The sequence below is a fragment of the Nilaparvata lugens genome, chromosome 5 (genome assembly GCF_014356525.2).
Source record: "Nilaparvata lugens isolate BPH chromosome 5, ASM1435652v1, whole genome shotgun sequence".
Classification (NCBI taxonomy): Eukaryota; Metazoa; Arthropoda; class Insecta; order Hemiptera; family Delphacidae; genus Nilaparvata; species Nilaparvata lugens.
In genome coordinates this window covers 58,795,653-58,809,052 of record NC_052508.1, presented here as the reverse complement: position 1 = coordinate 58,809,052, position 13,400 = coordinate 58,795,653, and the positions used below count along the sequence as shown (strand labels likewise).

Sequence of the window (13,400 nt, the reverse complement as noted above, 5' to 3'; positions counted from 1 at the left end):
TGAAAAGTGGGAAATCATGGTTAAAATTCCCTGAAATCCATCAAATGTTTTTCTGTGTAATTTTATTATTAATAAAAACCTTAATTTATTAAAATTGAATAATAATAATTGAATTATAATGATTGGTAATTCATATGAAAATTTATGTGACTGCTTGAAGGGGGTTTATCTTATGTAAGCATTGAAATGACTATAATCAAGGCACATAATAAACAGGCAACACTGTTCTCCACTGCCATTATATCGTGGAACTCACTATACCATAGTCAGTGTTACCAACTTAATTTTGATTTTCCTGCACTGGTGCTCCATATAACCTACTAACTATTTTGTGTTGTCATGCTGCAAATCTGGAGTATGCAAAGTACTCACTTTGCGCACTAGTGCGGAAAAGTGATTCTTTGCGGCCTGCAATCAGTGCACAAATAGTCACTTTTCAAGGTATCTGTAGGAAAAGAAACAACAGTCAACAGCACAACAGTCTAACTGTTAACTTCTAATCCCGATTAAATGCCACGAGAAGCCTTCTCCTCAGAAAAACCTTCTCTGATTGGTTATCGTGAAATTTAATCATGATTGAAATTTAACAGGCTTTTATGCAACCGGGCCTCAGACCTTAACCAAACATTTCGCAAATATTTACATGTGTGTTAGAAACATGTAACGAACATTGCATTCGTTACATGTGCCAACATTTCATTAATTTACAGAGGGGAATTCAAATCCCGATTCTATTTCCAGGTTTGAGTTATTATGCTGAAAAATAATGTTAGCCCAGTTATGTCAGTTTCCATATTAGATGTACTGTGGAGAATTGAAATCCCTATTCTATTACCAGTGCTTTGCTACGCACATGATGGGTGCTCCTTTGGGCATGAAATATTAAGAGAACTCACCCTTCTGCGGGCCAGCTGTTGATCCATCTTCTGGCGGCAGCCGACGAGGCACTCCCAGAGTCCGGGGCCTGCCCTCCTGGGAGTGAAGTCCTCCTCGGTGAACTCGTAGAGGTCAAGAGGATGTCGGGAGCCGTCGGGCGATGAGAGCAGGGCAGTCGCTGAGAGCTGGTGTGAGACCCCGCCCCTATCAACAACACATCACAACAACTCTCAACTCTTTTGCCACTTCACTCTCTCGTCTCTCGCTGTGCCCTCCTCAAATATTCACTACTCTAAATCAATACCTCAAGTTTGCATTCCTGCTCCACCTCTTGGTAGATGACGACGACTCTTATCCTTGTAACGATGTTCCACTTGTTATCCCCCTCTACAGACATATTACAACAGTGATGTCTGGAAAGTGCAGAGCTACAGATTGAAATGAATGAGAGATTGCATTAATTTACCTCTTGGTAGATTTCGACGTCTCCAATCCTTGTAATGATGCTCCACTTGTTATAGACCGACCCCACTACTGACATAATTACAACAGTTATGTCTGAATGAATATTTTAGAGCTACAAATTGAAATGAATGAGTGATTGCATCTATTTTATTATTGCTAATGATATAGAATTAACTACATAGTACCCTTTTTATAAACACTACTAGTTTTTCTCTTGAAGAGCACTTAAAAAATGACTTGAAAGCTGAAAATAGCAGTGTCTATATAAAAAGTTTAAAAAGGTTACTATGTAGTTATTTCTTTATTAAAGTCCACAGATTCCACAGTATTTCGAGAAATTTCACAGTGCTCTCCACAATAATCATAATGATCTTATTCCAAGCACAAGAAGATCAATCAATTGAGTGGATGGTAATCTATGAAATGATTTACATAGTAAAATATGTGGCTGTAAAGTTGAATCTTCCATTCAGTTATAAAACAGTTATCGTATGGTAAAAATTCATGTGACCCACCACCAAAAAAGTCATTATTAGTATAGTATTAGTATAAATATTTATTTTATCCGTTTCATATCAAATGTGTATTTAAATTGAATTTATGTGATAGATATTGATGAAAAAATGTAGTGAGATAATGTTGCCTTATTCAACAGTTACAAAATTTCAGGCAATACCATGAAATTCTTCAACTTCAGTTACAATCAACATTTTCCCTGTGTCACTATATTATTTTCATATTAGATTATCACAACATGTGAGGTAGAGACTAAAATACGGGACACTAAAGTAAACACACACTGTAAGAAGACTGTAAATGAACTCAGACAGTGAAAGTTAATTTATCAAATAATAAGCGAGGATCTGAATAAACGTTTTAGGAACAGGATTGAAACGGCATGCAAGACCTTTGAAATGTTATTGCAATCATCAAAGCTGGGAAGGTTTATTGTGGGATCCATTTGACCCTTGTCGGATTCAAGCGAATCTACCATTGAGCTTGAGCTTGCATCTACAAGGTGAATCCATAACATCATTTGGCTCTAGAAAGCCTTACAGAGAGCCGACAGTTAATGCTGTGTGACAAGTTAATGCCAGTTCATATTCTCCGAATTCTCTTTGAAAATTATACAAGAGAACATTGAATATCAGAGTTGCGATGGACCAACAATATATTGAATCATTTTCATTTCGGATGTTCATTTTAGTCATCTCGTATTCTTTACAAATTGATTCTTTCAACATCTGCTCTCAGTGTATGCAGCGTATTCTACTCTCAGAATGAGGACAAATTTTTGAAATTTATGAATACAACACCATCAAGATTAAAAATTAAAACTTGAAGGAAGAAAATAGTGATAGAACACAGCTTTAAAAAATTGATTAAAGATTCTATTGTTTTATCATTATAAATTTGCAATGTGTTGAATTAGTACGGAGTTTTTAATGAGAATTTTCAACCCTAAAATATGGAGGAAAACGATATAAATATGCTTAATTATAATAAATTTGTTATATCTTACTTGGGGAAACTATCTTTTTTCGTTGGGTCTATTCTTTCATAGAAATTAAAAAAAAATCCAAGCACCTTTTTTAGAATAAACCATTTATATTTTCTATTTCTATTGGGGAAACGATTATTCGATAACTAGGAAGGAAATCATTCCAAGTAGGAAATAGAAGTAATCTTCATCAAAACATGAGAAATTGATTTTCTAATAATCACCGGATAATGTAGGTTTTTTACATAATTTTCAAGGAATATAACAGGCACTAAATGCTAGTAAAAGAATCTCATCTCTTATCCAAAATGATGAAGAAGTTCTCATCTCCTCTTAAAATGATTCGATTCAGCGTTATTCAATCTTGCTGAAGAGAATTCATTATTTTTTTTCTTTTATTTAGATAAGTTAGATTTGATTTTTAGTTCTAGTTGGATAAGTATGGAGAAAAATTATATTCATAATCATGATAATATCTATCGAAACTGGGGAAACGAACATTTACGGTTCAATTCTATATTGTTTCTCTTGAAGTTGATGAAGCGATTTCCTACAATGCGATTGCCACAAGCATCTTATCAGTCATCATCTTATCTTAGCATTATCATTATCTTATCTCATCATCGTATCCTATCATTTTATCAGATTGGGAATTTCACGAAAACAAAATTTTTCAGTTTTGTTTTTTGAGCAATGTTCAATGCACACACAACATAACAAAGTCCTCTTCTGGGTGCAGAATTTTGTGAACCATTAATATTTATGATATCGTCCTTGTTGCTGAAATTATATTATTATTCAATGTGGTGTACGCTAATGAATATAAATTACAATCTTGATAGACGTAGCGAGCGGCACTTTATATCAACGCTCCGGTTATAAATCGGAGTTTGGCCAAAGTGTTGGACCAAGCCATGCGCTGGCAATTACCTGATAGCACCCTAACCACCGTTCACCCCTAATCATCTCCTCCTCCTCCTCCTCCTCCTCTTCTCCCTACTCCTTCTCCTCCTTCTTCTCTTCCTCATCTTTCCGCTCATCACCAACCCACCACTTCCTTCTCGAGTGGCTCATTTCTGCCGTTTTCCTCCACCTTAAACTTCGTTCTCCTCAAACACTATATTACTAATTCTCACTTTCTCAAACTTAAACTACAACTCCATATTTTCTTACTCATATTGCACTTTCTCTCACTTCATCTTCTACACCATTGCAAATACTGTCTTCCTCCAAAATCTCGCCTCACCACCATCATCTTCATATCTAACTCAAATTATCATCTCCTAACATCTTGTTACATCTCACTTATGTTATCTCTCCTATAAATCTCAATTTATAAACTCGCTACTCGTTACTACTACTCCTTGACTGCACTAGCTTATAACTTGATAATATTACGTATGAAGCGAGTGTAGAAAAATTTTGGGCTGGCGCCTGTTTTTTCATTCCTTAATTGTATTTCAAATTTCAATTTTATTGATGTCATGCATTGTACAATAATACAATATTGACACAAGTCAAATACATAGTCACAATGGTGAATTACATTGAAAAAATATTAAGATATTTAAATAACAAAAAATAATTCAATTCGCTGCCAAGATGACAAAAATCACATCATTTTAAAAATTTCTCAATTCAAAAAATTCCAATATACTGTAAAAGGATTTTTCGATCACCCAATCCTTCAACTTAATCTTTAACAAAACTTCAGAGTCGATCTCAGATATAACAGGTGGGAGAGAGTTCAATATTTTCCTGCTCATTTGATCAGGACTACCCTGGAAAAAAGACGTTCTATGAGCATCTATTCTCAGAGCATTCCTAGACCTCGTGTTGTTACCGTGTATATTAGATCCTCTAGCCCAGGAAGTTCTATGTTTGAGTCCATGTAGTGCAGCCTCGAGTATGTATAGACAGGGAAGCGTCAGAATTCTTGCACTTTGGAACAGTGGCCTGCAAGGGGTGATAGGAGGTTTCCCCAGCATCATCCTGACCACTCGCTTCTGTGCCTTGAACACTCTGACAATTCCAGTTGATGAGCCCCAGAAGATCAAGCCGTAGGTCAGTAGCGGTTGAAAGTAACCATAATAAGCCGAGAATACTACTTTCTTGTTCAGACTCGTCGTTAATCTTGATATCGCAAATGTTGCCCCACTAAGTCGCTTCACGACCTCGTCCACATGGTAATTCCACCTCAATCCAGAGTCAACCTCGATTCCTAGAAAACCACAAGCACCTGTAGATTTGATTTGTTTTGAATCCAACTTGAAATTTAGTGAATTAGAGAATTCCGGGCGGTTGGACTTACTGATAGAAAAATCCATAAAACAGGTTTTCTCGACATTGACTTTCAGTTTATTTGCCTTACACCAATTCTCGATGCTTTCTGTGACGCGCTCTCCCTGCCTCAGCAATTGCTGCAGATCATTCTCAACAATAAGAAAGTTCGCATCATCTGCAAATAGGACGCTACTGACAAGAGGTACATTACTTGGTTAAGTCATTTATATACAATGAAAACAATATCGGACCGAGAACTGTTCCCTGTGGTACTCCCCTTTTTATCTGGCAAATTTTCGACCTGTATTTATGATTCATCACTTTTTGTTTCCTGTCCTCAATTTCTACAACCTGCACTCTTTCCGTGGTAAATGATTTCAACCATTCTAATGCTGAGCCTTTGAATCCATAATGTTGCATCTTTTATATCAAAATATCATGATCAATACTATCAAAAGCCCGTTTTAAATCTATAAAGAAACCCAAAGCGTTTTTTTCAGCATCCAGTGACTTGTATATTCGGCATAAGAAGTTATTAATGGCATCAATAGTTGACTTTCCACGTCGAAACCCGAACTGGCTTGAGGAGAGAATTCTGTTAACTTCAAGGTGTTTTGAAATGGTAGTTATAGCCAATTTCTCATGCAACTTGGAAAATGAGCTCGTGACTGATATTGTTCGAAAATTACTCACTTCTGTAGTGGATCCTTTTTTATGGATGGGAATAGCTTTGCCCACTTTCAATTGACAGAGAAATGTTCCTGAGCTGAACGATAGATTGATAAGCTTCGTTATTACACTTCTTATTGGATCAAAACACTCCTTTAATATCATCCATTCCACTCGACATTTTGCTTTTAATATTGTTCATAGCTGAAGAAACCTCGTCCTTTGTAATATTATTATTATCGAATGAATGAATAAATGAAAAAAAATAGGTGAATATGATCTGTTTTTTAATGAGCTACAATATTATTATTATTAAGCATTGGATTCCAATAAATTGGGTTATGAATGGCAAGAGACATACTGTAATATAAAGTTTTAACAGGAACAGATGCAAAAACGCTAAAACGAAACTAAAGCTAAGTTCAAATTCATTGAATATCGAACGATTAAATTATGTAGATTATATTATACTAGCAGGTGACCATGCTCCGCAAGGGTCTCATTAATAACCTGACGTATTGAAATCTTGAAGAATTGAGAATAGTCCTATAACTATCCTCGGTAAATTGAGAATCTATTCGTAAAATTTCAAATTAATCATCAGTTCAGTAGTAGAGACGTGATGATGCGTCTTTCGTGAATTTCCTATCTTCTTCGTATAAGCCAATTCTTTCCTTTATTATATTTTTATTTTGAACTTTATTTCGAATAAGTGTTTTGCCTGTCACTCCTTATAATTAATTTACACTCTTTCTCCCTTCTCTCAACGAAAGTATTAAAATCTGCAGCGCTAATTTAAGAACCAAGCTCATCGATTCTCTAGCTCATCTTTTCTGAAGCTTGTTCATCTTTCGTCTTCGTTCATTTCGAGAGAGGAACCTGGCCCTTCTAATTTCAAGCTCACCAGCTGAATCGTGCTGTTCATTGCCGTATCCTGAAATTGACTGTCAGGAGCCTGTTAATACGCCGTTTAAACTGCAAACACTGCTAATGACGATATCAGCCACTCTCCGTCAAGCAATTAAACGTGGGGATCTGTCGATAATAGAATTCTGGAACGGGTGATGCATAAATCTTGAAATAGAACTTACAACACATTTGAGAAGAAAATGATCAACCGATATTATTAGCTCATAAATATTATTTGTTATAACGAAAAAACAAACAGTATGATGAATAAATCTCTGAAATTCACATTCAATATTGTTTCAGAGGCTTCATGTTAATCCCTCCTGACAGAGGTTCATCAATAATTATTAATGTTTCATAGGATAATTTGATTCACATATTAAAATTAGGGACTGCCAATATATATCGCTATATATTCTTACTGTAAGTATCTCACCTATTCAGATGAAAAACATATTTATAGTATCTTTGAAAAAATAGAACTACTCATCTTAATGGAAAAAAAACTGATATAGAAAAATACACTTGATAATTGAAGAAAAATCATAAACCGTACATTCATGTATGGGTATTCTTTCTTCAGAGTATAAAATTCTTATTCTTCATTTTATGGTATTTAGTGACTTGACTGATGCTGGTTCGAGGTAGTCTAATCACAATTTCATGAATTGAACACAGAAACTTCAGATGTTTTAAATCGTTTGAAGCTCAGAAAAACACATTATTCCGGTTGGTAGTCAAGGATTAAGTAATAGTTATAGTCAAGTTTCTCTTGACTTATCATTCGGGAACTATTCTATTCCTCTGAGTCCTTACATAAATGATCCTATTTCATAGCAGAAAGTAGTCTTTCTATAGACTACTTCATATTTCTGAGCTTCAACCAAAGCCTGATCAAGGATCCCATGGAAATATTCATGTCTCTCTGAACTCGTGCGGTTTCGAGTTTCAGAGAAATCAATGGGATCGCAAGGAAGAGAAATGTAGGAAATATGTTGTCGGCTCTTTATTTCCGTCCAATTTGACGGTTTTCTCTGTACCGTTGGAAAAATCACATTGCTTGTTATCTCAGCTCTCTTCAGATTTGTTTGTCTCATATAACTTGGGGCAGTCCTTTGATGTTGTGAAATCAAACAGGACTTATTCCAAAAAGCATTTCCAATATATCAGAGACCAGCTCTGAGCCTCCCAGTTGGAGTTTGCAGAAAGAAATCCAATACCTTCAAAAAAGTCATTTTCATTTTAATGACTGCGCTATTGAGCTCTCAAGCCGAGAAGAACATGTTTTCAATGGAGCTGCTTCATTGAGCGATCACACATGAGCTCATTTTTATCTCAAAACCATTAAAATGGAACAATTTCAAACACTATTTTCATTTTTAGATTTGATGAGTTCACATTTCATGAGACTACATGATTCCTAGAGAATGTTTTCGATTTGAACGAGTAAACAATTTTCAAGCTCTATGTTGATGTGTTCAATTTCTTGATGAACTGTAATGTGTTTATTTTCTTGTGAGTTTCAATTCAACATGAAGTGATTTATTTCATTCATTTGAGAAAGATTTTGGGAACGACTGAAAACGTGCCAAGTTTAACCTAAATCCTACTTATTTTCATCACAAAATTTGATCCAAGATAACCAATTTCATCGAAATAAGAAAATAAAATCTGCACTTATAGTGTCGCAGACCTATATAGACAAACTTCATATAGGTATTCTGTTAAACTATTTGTAAATTGTTAAACTATCGTCATCTATCCTGAGTAAACAAGTATCTTGAAACTTCAGGATTTCCCTCCAAATAAACCTATTTTGAATTCTCAAAAAAACTATCCAGTTTATATAGATGTATGTTATCAGAAGTTTACAATTGATACTTTGGACTCCAGAGACTTCCATTCCAGAGGTTTTTATTGTGAGATTGAATTGAAACTTATTTTGTAAATATTCTGAAGCGGATTTCCAAATTTAATATCAATTCCATCCGAAAAATGATCGTCAACGTTATCTGATTTCAAAATACGGTATCAGTATCGAATGGAAATAATCAGTATTCAAATAACTCTTTTCATAAATATTCAAGTATCCCACCCTTTCGGATGAACCAATATCGTATCGGAAGCAGAGAATTTCCAATATGCAAAAGAGCCGTGAACTGCAATAATTAATTTATAATTGCGGAAAAACGTATCATCGGTTCGAATTCCCTCATGGAAAAATATATTGGAATGATGAAGGGTGAAAAATCGCGATGACACTTCAAAAAGCGGACCGAATCACACAGAGGCATGCGATGTGTGTGAGTGTGAGTCGTTTGGATGGAATCGTGATTGGTTGGGGTGGTGGTGGTGAGAGGAAGGGTTTAGGCCACTTATTGGTGGCGGTCTCTCCATCCATCCATCTCATGGCCTTACTGCTGGTCGTCGTCATCCGCCATTCATCTTGATCGCATTCACCGCTTCGTCTTCCTTTCGTTGCGAAATTTTTACAATACCGACCGTCCGTCCGCCAATCCATCCTTTCAGTCTTCTAATCTCCGGATAAAGCATCCATTTACGCTCCTTCAACATTGACGTTTTTCGCCTCTCCCATCGCCAATTGAGAAAATAAACTCCGGCCTTAATTTACATGAACAATGTCTACAGTATTTGCGTTTGTAGCTTGGAAAATCTATAGGAGCTCTCGTCTCATCGGTTGTCGTCTCAAAGCCTCTGTGTTTTTACTCTTGTTCTCTTCACTGAATTATCTTGACAAAAAGCGGGAATCACTGCACAATTTCGTAGAGAAATTGTGAAAGACTGGAAAACAGGGGAAAATCGAATGACAGAATCTGGAAAAATCGAATGACAAAAATCTCAGAAGAAAGACGATAAAAACATAACACAGTAACTTAATTGTAATCCCTGCTTCTGATATAATTTCTTACACTTTTTTCTCTGTATAGTTCCATCATTTTATTTTCAATTCTTGGCCATCTGGAATACTGTGCTACCTTTGACTGACAGACTAATACAATTGTTTCATGAAACAGTTGCCTAGTTGACTATAGGTACTAATGAAGTTGTGAAGTTCATTATAATGTATGTTAAGCCCAGACGTTCGTATATTTTTATGTTTTTTCAAGGAGAAAATTTCCACTTCATGAACTTAATGTTTTTTTTATTATAAATTTGAAGTGTAATAATTAATAAATCATTAAAGTATGTAAATCATTGAGTATCTTAGATACTCACATTCGTTTGAATCATGTACGATCACTCTGTATTCGATCACTAAAGTATTCTTTGATTTTTTTTGTTCTTGATTGTATTATTCATTTTGAATTCATTGTTGGACAAACAAACGTTTGCATCAGTTTACATCCAACTGATTGTTGATTTGTGTTTTGGGATTGATCACACAGACTATCTGTCCTTTTTGCCAACTTGAATTTTGATTCTGACTTATTCTACCCATAATGAGTGAACTATAGAGTTCTATTGATTCACATTAATGCAGATTACAAGCTGCGGATTTCAAAATCAGTGCGATAGTACGTGAACGAGTTCTTCAGCCCAGGGGTCTCAATAGCTTAATCATGGTTAAATAAAGGTATTATACATGTAATGGGGAGTTAGACTAAATTTGAACAAAATTTTAAGATGTGTACAGTTACAACTTAGTAATTGGCGCCACCTACTTGCAGTATTGAGAACTACACTAGTAGGCGTTCCAGTCTACCAATTAGAAGAGAGGATGGTGAGCTGGGAGGCGTGGCTTGCTGTCATTGGTCTGTTATTCTTACGCCAGTCTCTATCATTCTCGCTTTCTTCTATACATTCACACTCTCTCTTCAAGTAGAGTGCTGATGAAAAGAATATTCTCTAGTATAATTTCCCAAGAAATGACCCATTACCCATACAGAGTACGGTAACCTATAAAGTTCTATTGATTGACTATACTTTTCAGTTGCGGACTTGAAAATCAGAAAAATAGGAATGAGCGAACTCTCCAGCCCGGGGTGCTTCCTATTTTTTGTTTAATTTTTATATGAAGTCAATTTACGTGGAATTGCCACCCCCTTCCCCAACTTTGGTTATTTTTGGTGAATTGAATAACTTCCTCAAAAATTGAATTGAATATTTTTAGAAATCTTATTTCTTATTCAATCAACAATACCATGACGAATCGCTTGGATTTATCTGTTACAGAATTTAAACTTTGGGCGCTCATAACTGGAAAATTAATGATCGAAAAAAATGTTTTCCTGAGAAAGTTTATTTTTAGCATCTGCATAGCCTTAACCAGAAGAGCACCTATGCTGATGTTTGAAGCACTAACGATTGACACCATTTTGAATGAAAAATACTAAGAAATTGTCAAAAAACCACAGATTTATTGATACTTAGACCGGTTTCGGTTATTACATCATTTCCAATCTCTGATAAACTAAAACTAAATACAAGAGCAGCAGAATTTATACTAGTAGGCGAGTACTGCTATTGGTCAAGGGCATGAACGCGTGCCATTAGCCCAGCTAGACAGTCTCCTCCCACTCAACGGTGTGACAAAATGGCGGCTTAAGCAACAGAATCGCCATGATAACAAAATTTACTTTCAGTACGAAATAAGAACCAAGAAAACAAGTGTTAATGAAACAAATATGTAAATGGAAAAACTATTGACTAATGTATGCTTACAATTTTATGATTAAACTAAATTCGTAGTGTTGTATTGGTTGAAATGAATCTGGTCATTCAAACTATACTTCGAATTCTCCTTAATTACTCTTGTTTTTTTCTAAAGCCTCTAGAATATTCAAAGATCTGCCTTTGTTATTAACATGCAGAAACTCAACATTCTCCTTAATGAATCTCTTCTTCGGCCTGGTTCATCATGATTACTAATTATAATTAGTAATAGAGCAAACAACTCATTACTAGAGCAGAGCAGTTTGTATCGTTGATGAAGCTTTAGTTTAGATTCAATATTATTGGATCAGTAATAGAGTGAATGTGTTGTTTCATTACAACGACTAACCCTATCAATTAACAGCTATCTTGAACAATGAAACCCACCAGTAATTGTACAAAATTACTGTTCAGCCAAAACTGTGAGAACATTCGAATTCAGATTAATTGAATTAAACTTCGTTTGCAGAACAACTCTGACTTCCATTTCACAGTCTATTCAGTATCTTTGATTGAGATAGTTTATTCGTTGTGCTCATGCTCGTTATGAGAGACGTGAAGCTTTGTCAGTTTGCTCAACAAAAACATCATTATTATAATTCGGTCAACAAATACGGTAGCGAAACAATTCAATTTCCACCTTTTGTATGCAGGTGTTTGATAAATTCAGTTGGGAACCGATGAGTGTTAGTGAAACAATCACTGCTCTATTCTATATACTATAATTAGCAATCTATTTAATTGAAATGTATACTTGTAGAAGGCAAATATTGAACCCTAAACGGCTTTTTTGGAAGATTGGAAACTCACTAGAGATTTTCGAACACTCTCAAAATGTATTCAATAAAATCAAGATCTAAATCACTTCATGATCCTGATTGGTCACTCACTAAAACGTGAATAGGCTAGAAGTTTAGTTTGTAATTTGAGAGATATTTCGTAAAATACTTCGTTTTTGAAAGAATTCATCTTTTCTCTAGAAACTGAATAGAATATTATTATTGTTATTATTATTATTATATATGAACTTAAAAATTATTTTAAACAGGTGAGCTATTTTTATAAAATGGAATGACTATGATATTCTCATAAAACCACTAGCCCACAAACGGACGAGTCGAGGCTCCAGTCATCAATAAGAGCTTACTTCGATCGTTCAAAAAGATCATTGTCATTGCATAATCAAACAATGTTCATCTACGGCATAAATTAAGTGAGTATTATTTACGTAAAGATTATTTCTGTCATCTCTGTCCACGGTAACTTTTTCCAGTCTTAGGCCTATTGGTACAGTTGACAGTGAATAGCTCCATTTTCATCATGTTAGCTGTTATTAGTGATTACTATACTCTAACGTTATTATTTCATAATTTCTCCACAAACTCCTAAATAATATTTTCTTAGTCTTCGAAGTGGAATCTGAGAATACAATCCACATGAAACCACTCCATAGAGTAACGTATCTGTAGTTTGAGAATGAATTGATGGGGAGGATTTCATATGCCATGCTCAACCAGACAGAAATAAATATGCAATATGAAAAATAAGATCGAGTTTAGCGGTTGCTGGTGGAGCGATTCTCGATGGGGTCTCCGATATTGTAATAGGCCGTCAGAGGGGGAAGTCAGCAAGGTCGTATGTTGGCGAAATGTTTTCTTTCTGTCGGGCCAAGTGAAAGATTCGCCTGGACTGTTATTGTACAGTTCGGATAACAGGAAGGAATAAAAAGCAGAAAATCCTTCAGTTGGTATATTTTTCCTCTCCCTCCTACAGGAAGCCACTCTTTCCAACTCACGGTTGGTTTCGATAGTATCGATTGCCAGCAGCGGTCGAGTTCGAGAGAAGAAGATGCGATAGAAGCCCCAAGTCGGCAGGAAATGAATCCATCAGGGTACGTGACTAATGATTTGAGGCGACTCAATCCCGACAACTGGACCGCTTGCGATCTATTTCCTGCCAACATGTGAAACTAATGACCCGAAAAAGCATTTGATATTGTTTTAGGACACCTCAGTCCTCAAAT

General features: G+C 35.4%; 1 protein-coding gene across 2 annotated transcripts in view; it reads right to left on the bottom strand.

The window, feature by feature from the left end:
- LOC111046165 (43 kDa receptor-associated protein of the synapse homolog) overlaps positions 1–13,400 on the bottom strand; it is a 147,704-nt gene that overhangs the window by 17,569 nt on the left and 116,735 nt on the right. For both annotated transcript variants that reach the window (XM_039428899.1, XM_039428900.1), the window contains one exon: positions 897–1,080. In XM_039428899.1, coding sequence (XP_039284833.1) covers positions 897–1,080 — 184 coding nt within the window. The remainder of the gene's footprint in view (positions 1–896; positions 1,081–13,400) is intronic.